The 17,800-nt window shown below is 40.0% G+C and overlaps 1 protein-coding gene and 1 non-coding gene across 4 annotated transcripts in view; one reads left to right on the forward strand and one right to left on the reverse strand.

Annotated features, from left to right (window-relative positions):
* The first annotated feature begins 5,539 nt into the window (after positions 1-5,539).
* Positions 5,540-5,611, forward strand: trnap-ugg (transfer RNA proline (anticodon UGG)). Its single transcript has one exon. It is a non-coding gene; the product is annotated as a tRNA-Pro (tRNA).
* A 564-nt stretch (positions 5,612-6,175) lies between these two features.
* lrp5 (low density lipoprotein receptor-related protein 5) overlaps positions 6,176-17,800 on the reverse strand; it is a 47,409-nt gene continuing 35,784 nt past the window's right edge. For all 3 annotated transcript variants that reach the window (XM_005454254.4, XM_019361207.2, XM_019361208.2), the window contains 14 exons: positions 17,294-17,478; positions 15,957-16,105; positions 15,203-15,380; positions 14,606-14,802; positions 14,158-14,363; positions 12,238-12,428; positions 11,184-11,393; positions 10,968-11,093; positions 10,308-10,544; positions 9,885-9,995; positions 9,543-9,782; positions 9,311-9,453; positions 9,130-9,227; positions 6,176-8,859 (listed from right to left, as the gene is read on the reverse strand). In XM_005454254.4, the coding sequence (XP_005454311.2) occupies positions 8,538-8,859; positions 9,130-9,227; positions 9,311-9,453; positions 9,543-9,782; positions 9,885-9,995; positions 10,308-10,544; positions 10,968-11,093; positions 11,184-11,393; positions 12,238-12,428; positions 14,158-14,363; positions 14,606-14,802; positions 15,203-15,380; positions 15,957-16,105; positions 17,294-17,478 (2,593 nt within the window). In that variant the 3' untranslated portion in view covers positions 6,176-8,537. The remainder of the gene's footprint in view (positions 8,860-9,129; positions 9,228-9,310; positions 9,454-9,542; positions 9,783-9,884; positions 9,996-10,307; positions 10,545-10,967; positions 11,094-11,183; positions 11,394-12,237; positions 12,429-14,157; positions 14,364-14,605; positions 14,803-15,202; positions 15,381-15,956; positions 16,106-17,293; positions 17,479-17,800) is intronic.

Consider the following 17,800-nt stretch of genomic DNA (forward strand, 5'->3'; position numbering starts at 1 on the left):
CTTCACACATTCTCTGTATTCTCCTTTCCCACAGCCTTGAGTCTATGTGACCCCTGGTGTGTCTATTGTTCAAAAAGTGGGGCAAGACGGACCAGTCATCTCCTTACTGAACCAGTAGTTGGGAAAATGAGGCCATGCTTAATGCCAGTTATTGTGTGTGTGTGTGTGTGTGTGTGAGAGAGAGAGAGAGAGAGAGAGAGAGCGCATGAGCAGGCCATGAACGATATGCTGTTTAATTCTAATCCCATAAGGATATCCTGTCTATTAAAGGATTATGGGTAGGAAACATATGCACTGTTGCATAATCATAACATAATAGTCTGTAATGACATAACTATAGAATAATCACTTGTCTGATAAAATAATATTTTAATAGTGCACTGAAACCAGTGTGAAATGTTCTCCATGTCGTAATTTAACATTAAGACATGGAGAAAAATATCTAAAAATAACAAAAATATCTAAAAATAACTAAAAATAACAAAAATACTAAAAGTATCTGTCATCTTGAATAAGACTGGCTTGGGCTGAGAGGAGGAAGACAGTACAAAGGCATGCTGTGGAAGAGAGCCAGAGATGAATAAAAACTAATGATTAAATTGAGAGAGGTGTATGAACAGAGAGTAAGTGAAAAGAAGTGACTGAAGAAGAAACTCGACACAGTACATTACGGGAAGCCCCCAGCAGCCGAGACCTATTGCACCATAACAAAGGGAGTTTTCAGGGTCACCTGATTCAGTCCTAACTATATGTTTTGTCAAAAAGGAAAGTTAAGCCTAGTCTTAAAATTAGAGATGGTGTCTGTCTCCCAAATCCAAACTGGGAGCTGGTTCTACAGAAGAAGGGCCTGAAAGCTGAAGGCTCTGTCTCCCATTCTACTTTTAATACTCTGGGAACCACAAGTAAGCCCGCAGTCTGAGAGAGAAGTGCTCCAATGGGCTGATAAAGTACTATGAGGTCTTTAAGATAAGACAGGGCCTGATTATTCAAGACTTTGTATGCGAGGAGCAGGATTTTAAATTCAAATTCTGGATTTAACTGGGAACCAATGAAGAGCAGCCAAAACAAACACAGATATGAGTCAACTGTCAAAGGCCATAAGAAGATCAATGCTGTTTCTGTACTGTACTCCCCTTTCTAAAAGGAAAAAAGGAAGGTTAGCGATAGAGGCCTATATTTAGCGGTCAAGAGATGGATTTTTAAATAGAGGCCTAATTGCTGCCACCTTAAACATTTGTGGTATGTATCCCAGTAATAGATACATTGATCAAATCGCAGCATTAATTAATCATAGGACTTCTTTGAGCAGTTTTATTGGAATGGTGTCTAAGAGAAACACTGGTGGTTTGGAAGAAGTGATTACTGAAGTTGAAGTAGACATATATACATATACAGTGTATATACAGATGCAGTGGACCCAGGGGTGGGTCCATTTCATACATACTGTAATAGAAGAGTTACAGCTCTTTTTAATTTTGAATACTTAATCAGTGTTGCGAGAATAATGTGAGTATAATATCCTTGGATTAGCGTTATAAACAGAAGGCACAAGGATTTTGCAGGATTATATCCCAAATGAAGTTCATTGTCTGTAAAGACAACTATCAAGCAAATCTTTACCAACTTAAAAAGTCTGAAAATAACATCAAGTTAGTGTAAGAAAAATCCTTCAAGTCAGTCAGCCTGTGTACATTTATGCTACACACACATATATTTATATATATCGCACACATTGGCTGAGAGAAAATTCATCTGTTACAATGATTATGTCAAGCCAGGGATTGACCCACCAACCTTTTGGTTAAGAGAGAACATTTTATACCTCCTGAACTACAACCACGCTGGTGTGTGCAATGGGTAGGATCATTTATGCACGTGCGGAGGCATACCATCTTTGGAATTTGGATTCATTTCCTGGCTTCGAGCATTTTCTGTTCAAAATAAATTTATGTGAAAGATCCTAAGAAATAAGTCTTCAGTTGTGTGGTATCAGCTATTGGATCCACTAAAGAGCTTTCGTCTCAACTATGACTGTACATGTCTGTGTAGGTTCTCAGCCATCCAGGTCATGGTAGTCTGAGGAGCTTGAAAAGAAAGCAACTAGATTTCTTTAAATTTCTTGACGACCTCTCATCCAAGAGACTTCTTCAGTTCTAACACCAAATGGTGGAGAGGCCCAGGCATTTAACTAGCTATGTGCCTAATCACATGAGTCAAGGTGTGAAAAAAGGTTTGGGTCATTGCCACTTGAGTTTTGAAAACAAGTGTGAGACTTGAAAAACATTGAACAGAGGGGGTTGAAGTTAAGAAGCTTCTTGGATGAAAAGTGAAATGTTTTCAAGAAATTCCTTTAGATTATGACTGTACATGGTACCTGACCTTAAATGCATCTTTTAAGTAGATTTTCATTAAAAACTGGCTGAGACTAAAGCTGAATTAAAATCAGATGTCAGTATATATTATCAATATTATCAATATTATTAGGCATATTAACTTGTTCTGGTGCTCCTAGTGGCCCCAGAACACCACCATCAATTTAGCTTTTAAATGTTCTTTTAAAAAACTCTTTTAATATCAAACCAGCTGCTAATAGCAACACGCAAATATATTGGAGGTAGTGGGTGGTGGCTGGCTCCTACTTTATCTGCATCATGTAGGCATTAGATCCATTTAATAAAACAGGACAGCTGACTGTGGGATGTAATGGTGAAATCTTTTCCTGTTTTATATCTGAATAGAGATCCATCCTGTGGTATCTGCCCACCTGTTTTTATGATTATTGCTTTGTCCATTTGATCTTTCTAGGCCTCCTATCCCATTTGAATAACTGTAAATGATTCACAAATCACTTAAGATGATGATAGGCCACAAAATGAAAAGTGGTCAAAGGTTATTTAGGGTGACTGGTTCAAGGGTTCCAGAGAAGATGTTGGTATTTAACAACCTTTGGGGATAACAATCATAATAATATTTATGTAGTGCTAAAAGCATTTGTCAACGACCTTTTTGATAATCATTAAAACCTTTATCATTTAAAAGCTTCTCTGAATTATTAATCACAGAAATCTATCTTCAGACTGTACAATCAGAACTGCTCCCAACAATCATAGATGTTTACATCTGCGCTGTAACTGCAATAAGTTAATCAACCGATTTGCACTACAACCTGGTTTGCCTCTTATCTGTTGTTATTTTTATTTAATTTAATAACTGTACAGTACTCTCTGTATATAGTAACCATTGTCCTTAATGTAAATATGTAAGAAAAATTGTGTATGTTTCTGTTCTGTGTCCTGTGTCCTGTTTGTTTGTATATGTGTCTTTTTGGCTGCTGTTACAACCAAATTTCCCCTTGTGGGACAATTAAAGGATTATTCTATTCTATTCTTCTATTCTATGATAAAATATAAAAAACAAATCGTGCAACAAAAAAAGGAAGAGTCCACTGTGGGTGTGGTTTGTGGCTCAGCTTTTTGGAGGGAAAAGGGAGTGTGAAGGGAGGAGAGAGTAGAGCGAGCATTAAAAGAATGTCAGGTGCGAGGGAGTGAAAACAGAGAGAAAGAGAAAACCAACCCAAGCAGCTGGTGTAATTACAGAGCGGCAAACACAGGGAGAATAAAGGGAGAGAAAAAACAAAAAAATGATATAAGATTGAATGCTGGGCTCCACCTCTTGCTGCCTCTGTACAGCCCTCAACACCTGTCTACCAGCTGGACAAACTTCACTGGACCAGTTTGCTTTTTCTCTTTTAGTGTTTTTAAACTTTTACAGGCATTCTCCTGTATTTACAGCTCCAAGACTTATTCCCAACACAACATAGCATATTACCTGGGCTGTAACATTAGCAGACCCCCAAAAGTTTGGAATAAAAACATTATTTTTAAATCTACAGCTTCTTTAAACTATTACTGTCAGATGAATACAGGTTTATCATGAATATGGTATTTCAGATACCATTCTTTTTGGTAGTATATAACAAAGGATTTTCCCCCTATTTTTTCTTTCTTTCTTTTTTTTTAAACACATCGTCACTGTCAATGTCAAACACAAAGAAAGTTCAATAAACCAGGAATTCAGGATCAATCAGTGACCCAATTCCTGAGTTGCATTTTCCAGAAGTTCCAGGTGTCGAGAGTGCCTACATGACTGAAACATGACCACTGCTCAAATTGGTTCATATCATGAAACATCATTGGCTCTAAGAATACTTAAAGATAGATTATTCATAGATTTTCTAGAGAGATGAAATGAGGAAGACTCTTGATGAAACAGATATACTGGATCGCAGGTTGACCCAGGGCACTGCTCTGTGTCAGCGGTGATCTTAAAATGTACTCCCAGTTTCTAGATGATACTTCCTTCAAGCAGTGGTACAGGAAGAAGCTCAGTCAACAGAAGTCAGCATGATACACAGAACAAAGTTCCATCATATCTGCAGCCAACTACATTACAGCATAGCCATCCGTCTGAGGGCTCGGTCAGTAATGACCTCATCAGACCTGTGTATGGATGGAGGGATGGATAAACAGACACAGGTCACATACTGTTGCAGGCATTTTAAAAGAAGCTCTTTAAGTTTCCTGTTTTCTCTTAAAGGTCAGAGATGTTAATTTTTCTAATTCTTTCTGTGAAACATTTTGGTGTTTTTTTTAACAACAAATTTAGAATAAAGTTATATTCACCTGTAAATTCTGCATGCTAATAATATCTATGTATAATATAATATAACAATAATATAATATGCATTATATTTACCATTTTTCTGTTTAGAAGTAAAACACTTTTAAACATTCCCTCTGCTACATGTTCAGGTTTCAGATGTGGTCATTATGGTATCAGGGAATATACAAGTATGGGCTAAAATTGTGTTTGCAGTGGATAAAATACTTGTTAAGATTGATTAATTTGACCCCTTTAAAAATCACTATTAAAGGCTTTGGAGCAGCACTCATTTTGCTCTGCTGTGCCCACATGGGGGCAGCAGAGCAATTTGTAAACACGACTAAACGTGATTTATAGGAAACAGAAAAGGTTAATAAAATGAATAAATTGGATATTTGTATTTTTTTCTGTAGTAAGTAATCTCCAGCAAAAGTTTTGAAAAAGCGTTTTCTCAACTTTGAGGTGACTAAAATGTAGTCTAAGTTAGAGTTTTCCTTACGATGTTTGTGGATATGACAATTCACAGTCCAACAAAACACATGGACCCTGATGTTCACATATAGCACTAGGACGACATATTATAGATTATAGATAGATTATTGCTGGATGATGGTATGCCGTGAAAATGTCTGATGCAATTGAGAAATGATTTTAGAGATTATATCAAGTTATATGTAACATTTGTTCCTCGCGTGATGTAAAATATTTAAATACGTTTAGACAGACAAATCAATGAGTAGAGATAAAAACATACACAGCTCCACGGACGGAGTTCATTTACAATGTAATGCATTTATTTCTACCAGTAGGTGTCGCGCTCTCACCACACGAGGCCGAACAACCTTATGAATACGTTTTGTCCGAAACTGCTACCAGCGGCTCGTTGGTCTAGGGGTATGATTCTCGCTTTGGGTGCGAGAGGTCCCGGGTTCAAATCCCGGACGAGCCCTGTTTTCTTTTTATTTGTACATTTCCTTGTTTCTTCAGAAAGGCAGTGACTGGAAGCAATTACTGCATGATTTTTATTTTCTAACATCTACATGTTAGAGCAAGTTATACATTTCTTTACATGATTTTTTTAAAGCATTGTGACCGTATGTGATTTAATGGTTGCCTTGTTATAGCTGAACTCCTCAGCAGCTCAGAGAGACACAGTGTTCTCGTTCCTCTGACTGTATCTACCTCCAAAGAGCTTTAAAGGATATGCAGAGGTAAAAAAGCCCGCTTGGGTTTTACATTTGTTGTACTGTATGTAGTTTCTGTGTGCATCTGTTTTGTATTTTCCATTAACTAAACCTTAGATGGTTTCCCCTCCCTGATTCTGGTTCTGCCAGATGGCCTTCCTGTTGTACAGAAGATCTTCCTTCCACCTTCTCCCAGTGCTTGCATCTGAATGTTGAGATGCTCTCCAAAATTGTAGGGTCTTCACCTTATATAAAGCATTGCAACTGTTGTAAATTATATAAATAAAATTGAACTGACGTGAACTGAATAACCTCAGACAACACTTTCCTTAAAATAAAACCTTTATTATATAAAAATGCTTTTGATACAAAAAATGTCACAAGGGTAAATTACGCAAAGCATTCTTAGCAGAGACAACAAGTACAAGGTTTTACTGACACAGTGGTTTGAGGTAGGGCCTACAGCCCTCAACATAAATGTGTTGTGCTGCTAAGAAAGCACCCAACTTCAGCTACCTAAGCTGGAAATCTATTTTAGCTGTAATGTCACCTGACTGGAGATAATTTAATCAGGCAACAGGAACAAAGCTTACTCCAAGACCATGCAATTCCTGACCTTTACAAAGTGCTGCCAAACTGCACTTCCCTCTAACTCATCTAACACAGGTGAACTTCTTCCAGGCACAAAGGGGCAACAAAGGACACTTTCACCTTGATGACTGCTAAAAGAAGCACTTTTCTGACCCACTATCTGTCTTTGAACTTTGCTAGCACTGTGCTGGAAAAAGAAAATGGTTATTCTCATGCCAATCCATAGTCTTTACAGTAACAGCGACAAATATTCCTATAGGAAGTGAATAAAGTTGTGCCCTTTGGAGCAACATGAAATATCGTTGGAGAAAATTATTTCTTTGAAGCAGGACACAATCAAATTAAAACAGGTCATTCGTAAGTTTAAAAGTGTTCATTCCTTTAGGAGCATGATCACCAGCTGTTATTACGACATCAATTTCTTGTATGTAATGAGCAAAGATTAATGGGTCAGCAAAGTCTCAAGATTTCATCCTCAGTGGACTACTAATAGACAACTTCACCAAAATCTCTCCAGTAGTTATTATCTTACAAAATGTGGCAAAGCTCACAGGCCAGAAAGTTTGTCTAATCTGAGGCAACTGCTACCTTTGGTTTAATTTAATCCAATTTAATTACATTTTATTTATACAGTTCCATATTAAAGCAACAGTTGCCTCGACGTGTTCGGGATTACTCAGGATGCTTCAAACTGTGTGTGTTAGACTCACAGCATCTAAACCATCCTTCAAGCTCAGGTTATGCAGTGATGAGTTCATTGTACGAAAACACACAAAAGACTTTGTGGCGAGATCAGGGAAGAGTCATCTGAAGCATGGAGGTTTTCAACCTTTCAACCTCCTTCCAAAAATAACTCCTTCAAACCAAACATTTCAACTGACACAGAGACATACATAATGATCTACATACAAAGTACAAAGAACAAACATGGCTATAAGAATAATTTGTTATTAACTGTAAAGTAGCTTCACGATCTACCGTCAGGATAAGAGTGGCAATTTTGGCCTTTCTGTGTAATGATAGTAACTGATATCGTATGTACACAATAGCAGCAAACATATTTTTGGTAAACAGGATGATGAGAGTACAGAAAAAGTGATGGAAGAGGTTCTTAGTTACACCAAAAAGCATTAATTTCTCATATCTCAATCACTGACTTCATTACACATATTTACAATAGCTTTACATGTTGGCATTCGTCTGGTGTATTGCAGGCAGGCGGTGACTTTACTCAATGAAGAGACTGTTAGCAGTCGCTTTGTTGACTGGAGAAGGCTTTACTTCTTCACAAGGCACAGGGTTCAGCTATGGAGGATTCAAAGTTTGAAATGGAAGAACACAATGTGGGAAAAGAAGCAGACTTCACCTCTTTGATCATCCACTCTGTTATTTTTTAGTGTACATATTATAAATCAGTCATCAGATTTTTCCAATTCACCCAGCAAGCCTTCACATACCTGTATGCTCATGTATATTCATTCATCCTTCATTCACACACTCACTCACTCCACTGTCCTTTGTTTTCTGTCAAGCTGTGGATCACCCACTATGAATAAAGTATGAAAAACATTTCCATTATTTGTTGTTGGGTTTTTTTGTTCATGTGATTTTTTACACTACAGTATATACAGTCCTGCTGACACAGATGCTGTGAGGAAGGACAAGACAATTCTGTGAAGATTGGGGGAGATGAGGTGGTGGTCTATTGGATGCACTGGATCTGTGGTTTTCACACTCGGTTGGTGAGGTCACTGCATGCTGAAGAGGAAGCAGCATGAGAAATCAGGATCCTTTTTGGACTGATGGAAACCCAAAACTGGCCCAGCACAGGAAGGTTTCTTCATTCCATGGAATGAAACTTAAAGAGGGAATGCCCTGAGGCATGGCAGGGACAGCCTTGAACCTTCAACCTGTTCCAAACGAGTGAATGTTCAAGCAGGGCATTTGGAAGATTAGACAATGGCCACCCTGAGAACTCCTGGATGACTGGAATGATAAAAGGACCAATAAGGCACTTGAGCCTAATCAGCTGATATGAAGTCCTTGTAGCTAGCTGACTTCATCCCTTTCTTTCTCACAGGGGTCCCAGGCTGTTGAGGGTCATGAAGAGTCAGTGCAGGGAGAGGGAGGAGGGGGACATAGGTGGAAGTAGGAACGCTCTGTAGAAGGGGATGGAGGGCAGCTTTCCTCAGCTGACATATACTGGGATCGGGGCGTGGGGGGTGGAGGGTATGGGTCAGAGTCTGAGTTGAGGTCCATGTAGTACTTGTGTTTGGTGTGGCTGCCGTGGCCAGAGCCCTTCCAGCGACCCACTGACAGCCCCAGCCCAGCCGGCGGGTGGTGGGGAGTGTAGTCGCTGTCGCAGACATCGGTACTGCAGGGAGTGGTAGGTGGGACGGTGCCACGGACCGGGTTATAGGGTCTGAAGGAGAGATGACACAATCGTAGTTTTCATTGCAGTTTACATACAATTTATCTTTGTTTACATCATAATAACTGAAAAAGATCGCAAAATCAACACGTCTCCTCAGCAGGAGATGTGAATGTCTCCTGCTGAGGAGGAAGTCCAAAGCCCAGTACAATAATTACAGTGTCATAAAGTTTGCATGTGTCTGATAAACACACACATGACAGACACTTGCATCTCTGTCATGTGTGTGCTTGGAGATAGGCGATGATAAGACTGTATGACCTATATGATCTGGTGGTAGATGGACTGTTGGAGGAGTAGAAGATCTCTGTGTTGTAGAGAGAGCGGTCAGTGGCTGGAGAGGGAGGAGGGTTCAGGATCTACAAAACAGAACAAAAATCTGTAAGTAAACTGGAACGTAAACCATAAACACGTGTGTGTGTGTGTGTGTGTGTGTGTGTACCTGAGGATAGAAGGCTCCCTTTGTAGATGAAGAGCTGCTGGATGAAGCTCCAGTCACATGATTTCTATCATAAAGAGGAGCTCCACTGCTGCTGCTGCCCATCAGACTGACAGAACTCATCATGGACTTCCCACAGGAGATACCTGCACACAATAGTTTACAGGTATTATTAACACCAGTGCTGATAAGTAGCAGTGTAACCATAGCACTGCTGCTGCGTGTTCCAGCTTACCTTGATAGGTACCATGCTGAGAACCGCTGGGGGTGATGAAGTTGAGAGGTACATGGGGCGTCCCGCTGATGTACTCATGAGGGAAAGTCCCACTGGGGCCTTTGTATCGTCGACACACCACACGCTGGCAGACAAAATAAGCTCCCCCGATGATGAAGACGAGCAGGATGATGGCAATAACTGGGCCGATAGTGTTGGGCCCAGTGCTAGGGATGCCACTGGAGGGAGGTGACACATGCTCTGAACACGGACAAGAAAAAAAGAATACAGACTGTAAGACAGGAAGTTTACCAGAGAATATACAGCCATGTTTCTGCAGTTTGAATAGCTCAGTGTTTTTACCGCAGGCGAGTTCATCTGATCCATCAGGACAGTCGGAGTAATTGTCACACTGTTGTTTCTTTGTGATACACTGATTGTCACCACAGCGGAACTGGTTGGGAGGGCAGATAGCTGGAGTAGAAGAGGAAAGGTAGCAAGATGTTTCAATGGCATTTTTTTGTTTCCAAACCAATAAAACCAAAAGCTATCACATTTATGTACATTTTATACACAACAGGAAGAAGAATGATGGAAAATTAGATGCCAGTGATTAGAAATTTTCTCTGTTTAGACCGAGCATGGGGGGAACTGTTACTGAAAGCAACACAAATATGAGGTAGACAAGATAGCAGAACACATACGTGCAAATATTTCTGTGCAAACAGGCAAATCCAGCCATAGCAGTGGAGAATCAACAAAAGAAGGGTGAGCGTGTAAACCTACTTTCACAGTCCTGCTCATCAGAGTGATCAGCACAGTCCAATTCACCATTGCAGCGTCTCTGAGCATCAATGCAGCCTCCTTTGTCACATCGGAACTGGTATGCAGAACAGATGGGACAGTTGTCTTCATCACTGCCATCTTCACATTCTGGAAAGCCGTCGCAACGCCAGGCCATCGGAATGCAGTCAATCTCCCCTGTGGAGCAGGTGAATTGCTCTGTTGAGCAGGTAGGTGGCTCTGAGAAAAAACAGAGAAGACAACATATAAGGAAGAGAATGAAGCAGAGAGACAAGTCACAATTATCTGTGGAAGGGAGAAGCACTGAACGTTAGATCAGACCCTTCAGACTAAGAGGGACAAAAACGTGCAAACCTAAACAACAGGAGTGAACATGCATGCAAATGTATATACAGTGTATGTACAGTGTGTCATTAGACATTTAAACATTCCTATAAATAACCTCTGTCACTGTTAAGAGTAACTACAACCAGCATTGCTTCCTCTCTGCTGCTTGTATTAATCTGTTGTGCAACAGTACAACTAAAACACAAAGAGTTCTGGAATTGGAGTTTTAGAAGAAAAAGCCTTGAATGTCCTTGTACTTCTGAAACTAAATCAGATATGCAGGTCGGACATGTCTGCTGTTACTGTGTTGCTCACCTCCACAGTGCAGCAGGTCCTGCAGCAACACCAGGTGCATGGGACAGGAGCAGCGAGGTGTTCCATCACCCTTCGCAATGCAGATGTGAGAACAGCCCCCATTGTCACGAGAACATGGGTGGGACGCTGTAAAAACAAAAACAGCCATTGTTACAAAGGCCAAACCATAAAGCCAGACTAATATAGCTAATAGTTCTGTGGGAAAGAGATCTGTACCAAACTCCTGTGGGTCGATCTCTTCCACAGCGTGGATGGAGGTAAGGTATGATATCCGTCCCTGTATGCGTGTGCGCCCATCTCCAGTAAGCTTGTCCACCCTTTCAATCATCTGCTGCTGACGGTCAATCCAGTACAGATGGTCACCCAGCACTGTCAGCCCCATAGGCTGGAGAATGTTTGAGTCCTGTAGGACAATGCGATTTGCTCCTGGGATAGATGCGATGATATAATAAGAACAAGGAAATAGTTGTTCCTGGTGATGATAATTGAGAGTTTGTAAAATCCAACAACCCTACATTGATTTTTCCTCACTTCTCCAAATAAAAATACTGATTAAGGACAACTCATTGCCACCAAACTAAATGTGTCAGTGTCTCTGGTGGACAACCTCAGGGATGGGAACAGTAAGCTTGGAGTAATAACCACTTATGTGATATATTTGAGCAATCTAAATGAAGCCTATGCGTAAGTTCAATAAGGAACATCTGTAATCATTCATCTGCCTGCTTTCCTGGGTGTTCATCTGCTTTCCTGTTCTTAACACAACTACCGCATTCCCACGCTGTCAATCACAATACTGACAACATTACTCCACTCGCCCGCCTTGTTTGAGGCAATGGCGCGTGGTTTAAATCTGTGCTCTCCCTGATTCTCCCTTTCTGACTTTTCGTGCAGCCCACCGCCTCCCCATCTGCACCTCAGACACCTTAGGCACCGCTCTATCCAAGCCTCAGTCTTCATCTTCACCACCACCAGCGTCTAGACTCCGAGGGTCCTGTCCTACATCCGATCATCACTGGGATTTTGTTCTGCCATGATTGGCTATCTGGGTCTAATTGCCAAATACATTAATTTCTCTATCTCAATAAATCATGTTCACTACTTCCAAATGATCTCTCCTTCTTTCATATTTTTTCATATTTCTATTTTATTTTCAATATTTACTGTGAGGCAATATTTGGGTCATATTCTGGCACTGTTCTTTATTTTTATCCAAATGTGTATGAAAACATTTCTTTCATATAAGTTACTTCTGTTTATGGTGACTCACCTGTCAGGTCACTGCTCTCAATGCGTTTAAGGTCAGCATCAACCCAGAATAGTTTTCCCAGCTTATTGTCGAGTGCCAGAGCTACTGGTCTGATGAGGCCAGTGGTGAACAAAGACTCCCTCTCTGTACCATCCAAACTGGCACCTTCAATCTTAGCTGAGCGCTCCTGCACTGTGGTGAAATACATGTACCTGTAGAAGCGGACATGTGTCAGCAGGGTACAACTCTATGTGCTGCTGTAAAATTCTTTATTGGATAATAACTAAGTAACTGAGTGAGTAAGTTTATTAATAAAGCACCTTTGACAGACCTGAAGTCTCAAAGCACTATATAGCAAAATAAATAAAAAAATAGGGATAATCACAATAAATTGTAATAAAAAAAAGTTAATACTGATATAAATGGTAAATGGTAAATGGCCTGTATTTATATAGCGCTTTCTAGTCCCTAAGGACCCCAAAGCGCTTTACATATCCAGACATCCACCCATTCACACACACATTCACACACTGGTGATGGCAAGCTACATAGTAGCCACAGCCACCCTGGGGCGCACTGACAGAGGTTAAACAAACAAGGTTAAACAGAATAAAATAGAATAAAAGAAAACTGATCATTTAAAACAGTTAAAATGAGTTGAAGGAGTGTACAGAGGAAGCTAAATAAAGTTGGAGTTGGAAACTCTTCCAACAAGACTGAAAGGCTCTATTCCTTCACTCTTCATTGTCATACGAGGAAAAGCCAATTGATTCTGAGCTTGTAACTGAAGACTGTGAGCAGCATTGTGTTTGAAGGAAATTGAGAGCATGCCCATTTAGTGTAATGTAAGAGTGGACTTAGTAAAACATGGTAGAACTCTGCCCATGGCATTTTCTATAGCCAGGAGGTGAGAAAGAGATGATTTATCTAAGCTGGTAAACAGAACCTCAGAGTTACAAATGCATGAGCAGTTTTCTCCTGTTCAACCAAAAAACTACAGCTCTCAATTTAGAAAATATCCTTAATTGGAAAAGGAGTATGAAACAAATGTCACATGCAAGTCAAAGCCCAAAGAAAAACCAAATATTATATTACATTATATAACCAAAATTATGATTGGTGGACTTTCCTTGGTGGACTTTTGGGGCATCATTTTGGGGCATCACTTCAAGACTGAAGATGCCCCAAATCAGTAATTTGCATGATAAAACTCTGAATTGACTTTACATAACTTTTTCTCAAAATTTGCTTATAAACGGCATGTTTGAAATAGACAACTGCCACCAGAAATGGCATGAAAATTAGCATTTTCATCATCATGCAGAGAGGTGTATGAACTTCTAATGAAACTGTCTAAGGGAAGTGTGTATAATGGAAATGGAAATGGTCCTAGCATGGAACCCTGTAGAACTCCATAATTAACTTGTGTGTGTTAAGAGGACTCTCATCTCTCAAGACTTTCATTCTTTGTATTGTGAAGCACTTTGTGATTTTTATCTGTGAAAAGCGCTATATAAATAAATTTTACTTACTTACTCCATTTACATGGTGGAGTCTATTACATAGATATGATTAAAACCACTGAAGGACCGTTGACACCCACAGCATGCTCTAATCGCTGTAATAAATTATTATGATCAACAGTATTGAACGCTGCACCGAGGTTTATAGCAGGACAAGCAAAGAGATGTACTGTGATGAGCTCTGAAACCTGACGGAAGCTCTTCAAATAAACCCTTTCTCTACAGATGATTAGCTAGCTCCTTTACAACCACTCTTTCAATCATTTATGAGATAAAAACAATACTGGAGATTAGCTTATAATTAGTTAAGATAACTGTCAAGTGATGGCTTTTAAGTAATGGTTTAACCTCTGCCAGCTAGAATCATCAATCTTTCCAACTGAGCTTAGTTCAGTCACTATAACAAAAATGAGCTTACCCTTTCTCAGCATTGACCACAATGGCCCTTGGCTTGTCTGTGTCATCCTTGATGACCACGCCCACAGTGTGACCATCCATCCTCTTGACGTTGATGGTGTTGGTTGTCTCACAGGTCCAGTAGATGTTCCGACTATAGGGATCCAGGCTCAGGTCATGAAGCTGGTTGTCCACTGGTTGAGCAGTGCTGCTGACTATCATTGACGACTGAAAACAAACACAGTAAGGTCATAAGGTCAACACTTGACCTGTTCTGACATTGAGTCACATGAAGCTTTATAAACTGCTAAAATAATAAAAAATAATAAAAATAATATAATAAATATGTCTTTATTATGATCCTCTTCTAATTTCTAAGTCAATGTTTATTTATCCTTTTTTTCCCACAAAAACACCCAATGGTGTCAAATGCTGTGAGTATGTGTTTTAAGAGGGTGATGTGGATATACCATGGCCCCATCATCTCTGGCTCTGCGTATATTCTGTCGCCCATCGAGCCAGTACACCAGTCGTTCCACCGGGTCATAGCTGACAGCTCGAACATTTCTCATTACATGGATAGGAAGGATGATGTCGGGACTCTGCTCTCCTAAAACCATTCTGCTGATGCTAGCCTTTTGACTGAAGAGCAGGAAACTTGAAGGAGCTGCAGACAGAGAAACAACAGAGAAGGGTGTGGGATTTACAGGGTGAACAAATGCAGAGAAAGGGTGTGTGAAAAGACTCCATGTTCTCTCTGGCAAAAGAAAGCTGAAGTTTTCTCACACTCATGCACACACACACTAGAGGAGCTACACTCATGGGAAACAACTAAAGTATGTTGGCTTTCACAGTCTTTGTGTTGGCTCTTGAGAAAGAAGCGGCTGAGGTTAATCGTTTTACCTCCAGTCATTTCTGTTCCATTTGTCCTAACTGTAGACGCATAGTCGTGTAACACCAGCAACTATTTTAATGATCATATTTTTCATTAACACTCTGTTCAAGCCACTAGCCTGCACTCTCTCTCTTACTTGTGTATCTGTGTCATTCCCATCAGCTGTACTTACAGCTACAGTTTCGTCCATCTGGGTTCAAGGTGTAGTGGGAGGCACACCGGCACTGGGCACCAGCAGGAGTGGCCAGGCAGAGGTGGGCACAGTTGCCGTTGTTGTGTGTGCACTCATTAGTGCCATCCTGACGAGAAGAGTGGAAGACCAGGATGTCCAGCATCAGCTCAAGCTGGCCCTGAGGAAACAGTGTGTTAAAGCTCAGTAGTTTCAGATGGAATATGAAGGGACCAACAAAAAGTTAGCAATGCCAAAAAACAAATACACTAGTTTAATGCACAACAGTAAAAATGAGATTACATTTCCTTATTAGGAATACAAAGAATGTTTTGGTCTTAAAATGACCCGTGTCCAAGTATATGCAGGTCATTTGGAAAAAAACCAAAACAACTCAGCACAAATTAGCAATCCAGTTGTTTAACATATGATTGAAATTTGGTATAATGTGGGAAAATATTTAAAAGAAATAGAAAATATCTAGTGAGCAGATTTTAAAGTACAAACATGGAATAGAACAGAATAGAATAGAATAGAACAGCTCTAAACATGAGGTTATTTGAGAAGGCTTGTGGATCTGGATGTGGAAAGTGGACTGGAATAGTTTGATGTAAACTGTGGCTTTGAATAAATGGGTCAGAGTGTTGTTTCCAGTTGTTTGGTTCTTGTCTGTTTGTGTTGTCTTGGTTATATAATAAATTATTATATTCGTGTAAAAAATGAACACATTGTTTATATAATTAAAGTGGTTTCATACCTGCAGCACCACAGTACGGTTGTATCCGCTGCGTTTGTCTGCACGTTCAATGCTACGCAGGTTAAAATCAGTCCAATAGATAAAATCGCGGTACTGTGTGAGACCAAAGGGATGAGGCAGGTCGTCTACTATGATCTCTCTCTGAAGGCCTGCAGAAGATATGACAACATTTTTACATCTACTCAAGAGTTCTTCAACTTTCCATTATGTCATGCTCCAAACATCACACAATGTCCACTATCTCTAAAGACTTGTTTACAAATAAGAATACCTGTACTTTTTAAACCACCATTCAGCCCAGCAGATAGCTCTGAATGTTAATTTGGCAAAGTTTTATACTGGGTGTCTTTTCTGACTCAACCCCAAAGGGGATTTGCATCTCTGGCTAGAATCAAACTGTAGACCTTGAATTGGGACAACACAGGAAAACTCATAAAAGCTCTAAAATCAATACTTTTTTCTTATTTCTTTTTGCTGTGAGAATTACTTGTGCAAATTTATCAAGCAGCCTTATAGATTACACAGGAAAAAACTATCACACAATTTCTTTAGTTTGTAATGTGCCTAAGGGAATTACATACATATAATTGTATGTATGTACCTGTATATTGGTCAAATTCTCCACTGGCCCTGAAGATAAAGTGAAACTTTCTGTGCATACACAAAAGCATTTTACACTGTGCAATAGTCCACAAAGTCTGTAGCGACAATTCAGTAGCTGCCAACAAAAAACAAATTGTCTAGAAAAAGCTAGTGATTAATCTTTTGCTTTTGCTTTAAACAAAGGTAAAGCTGTGTCCAGCAGGGTCTAACAACACAATTCTGAATACTAAGAGGAAAACAAATTGATGAGTTGACCCATTCAACAAGTGTTGGAAAATATGATCAGGTGATTGATGGGTGTCATGGTTTTCAACTCATTTTCTTAATTCCTGGTCACTCCACAGTCCTGCCACTTTCACCTTCTGTCTTTGCAAGTTTTCTAGTGAAGCACTGCCAAGTGTTTAGGACGAAAGCCACACAGGCACAGGGCAAACATGCAAACTACACATAAAAAGGCCTCAGGTAACACTGATATTTAAACAAGGCATTTCTTGGCAACTGTGCTACTTTGCTAGTTTTCCCCTTCTGTTATGGTCTGTCCCACCCTCAACAGTTTCTTTTGTTGTACTCATGTTCCTACTAGATCATCTATCTAACTTTATGGACTGGTTTTAGGACTTTGCCCTTTGCTTGCCACGTTCCTGCTACAGTGTATTTTTGCTGACTACTGAAAGTTTAAGTCCTCTTTCCCGTGAATCATTACCATGGTAAGTTCTTGGTGTGTGTTTTCAAACCTTGCATGTTGGTGCTTTCAATCATGCATGTGTCTAGGTCAGTCCAGTAGAGACGATGGTCTACATAGTCAATGGTCAGTCCATTGGCACGGCCCACTTTATCCACCAATGTTGTGATGGTGCTGCCATCCATGTAGGCTCTGGCTATGCGTGGCCGACCTCCCCACTCTGTCCAGTACATGTAGCTGCAGACAGAAAGAACTGTTATGCCTTGTGATACACATGACCAAGGTAATCACATCTGAACGTAAAAGGATGTAAATGCTTCTGGTGGTTTTATTAAAATCTGTTTCTTTTTGTTTTTTGGGTACATTATTTATCTAACTGGCTAATCTAATCCAAACAGGGAACACGCTTCCACTTTAAGAAGACAACTTTGTTTTTACTGTTATCAATATTTGATCATGGAATGACATCAGCTGGCTCCAGGCAAGTGTGTTGAAAGGTCTGGCCCATGACAGCATGAAGACATCACCAAGTGTGTAGCAAGTTGGCATGCTGACACAC

This window comes from Oreochromis niloticus, linkage group LG7 (genome assembly GCF_001858045.2).
Source record: "Oreochromis niloticus isolate F11D_XX linkage group LG7, O_niloticus_UMD_NMBU, whole genome shotgun sequence".
Taxonomy (NCBI): domain Eukaryota; kingdom Metazoa; phylum Chordata; class Actinopteri; order Cichliformes; family Cichlidae; genus Oreochromis; species Oreochromis niloticus.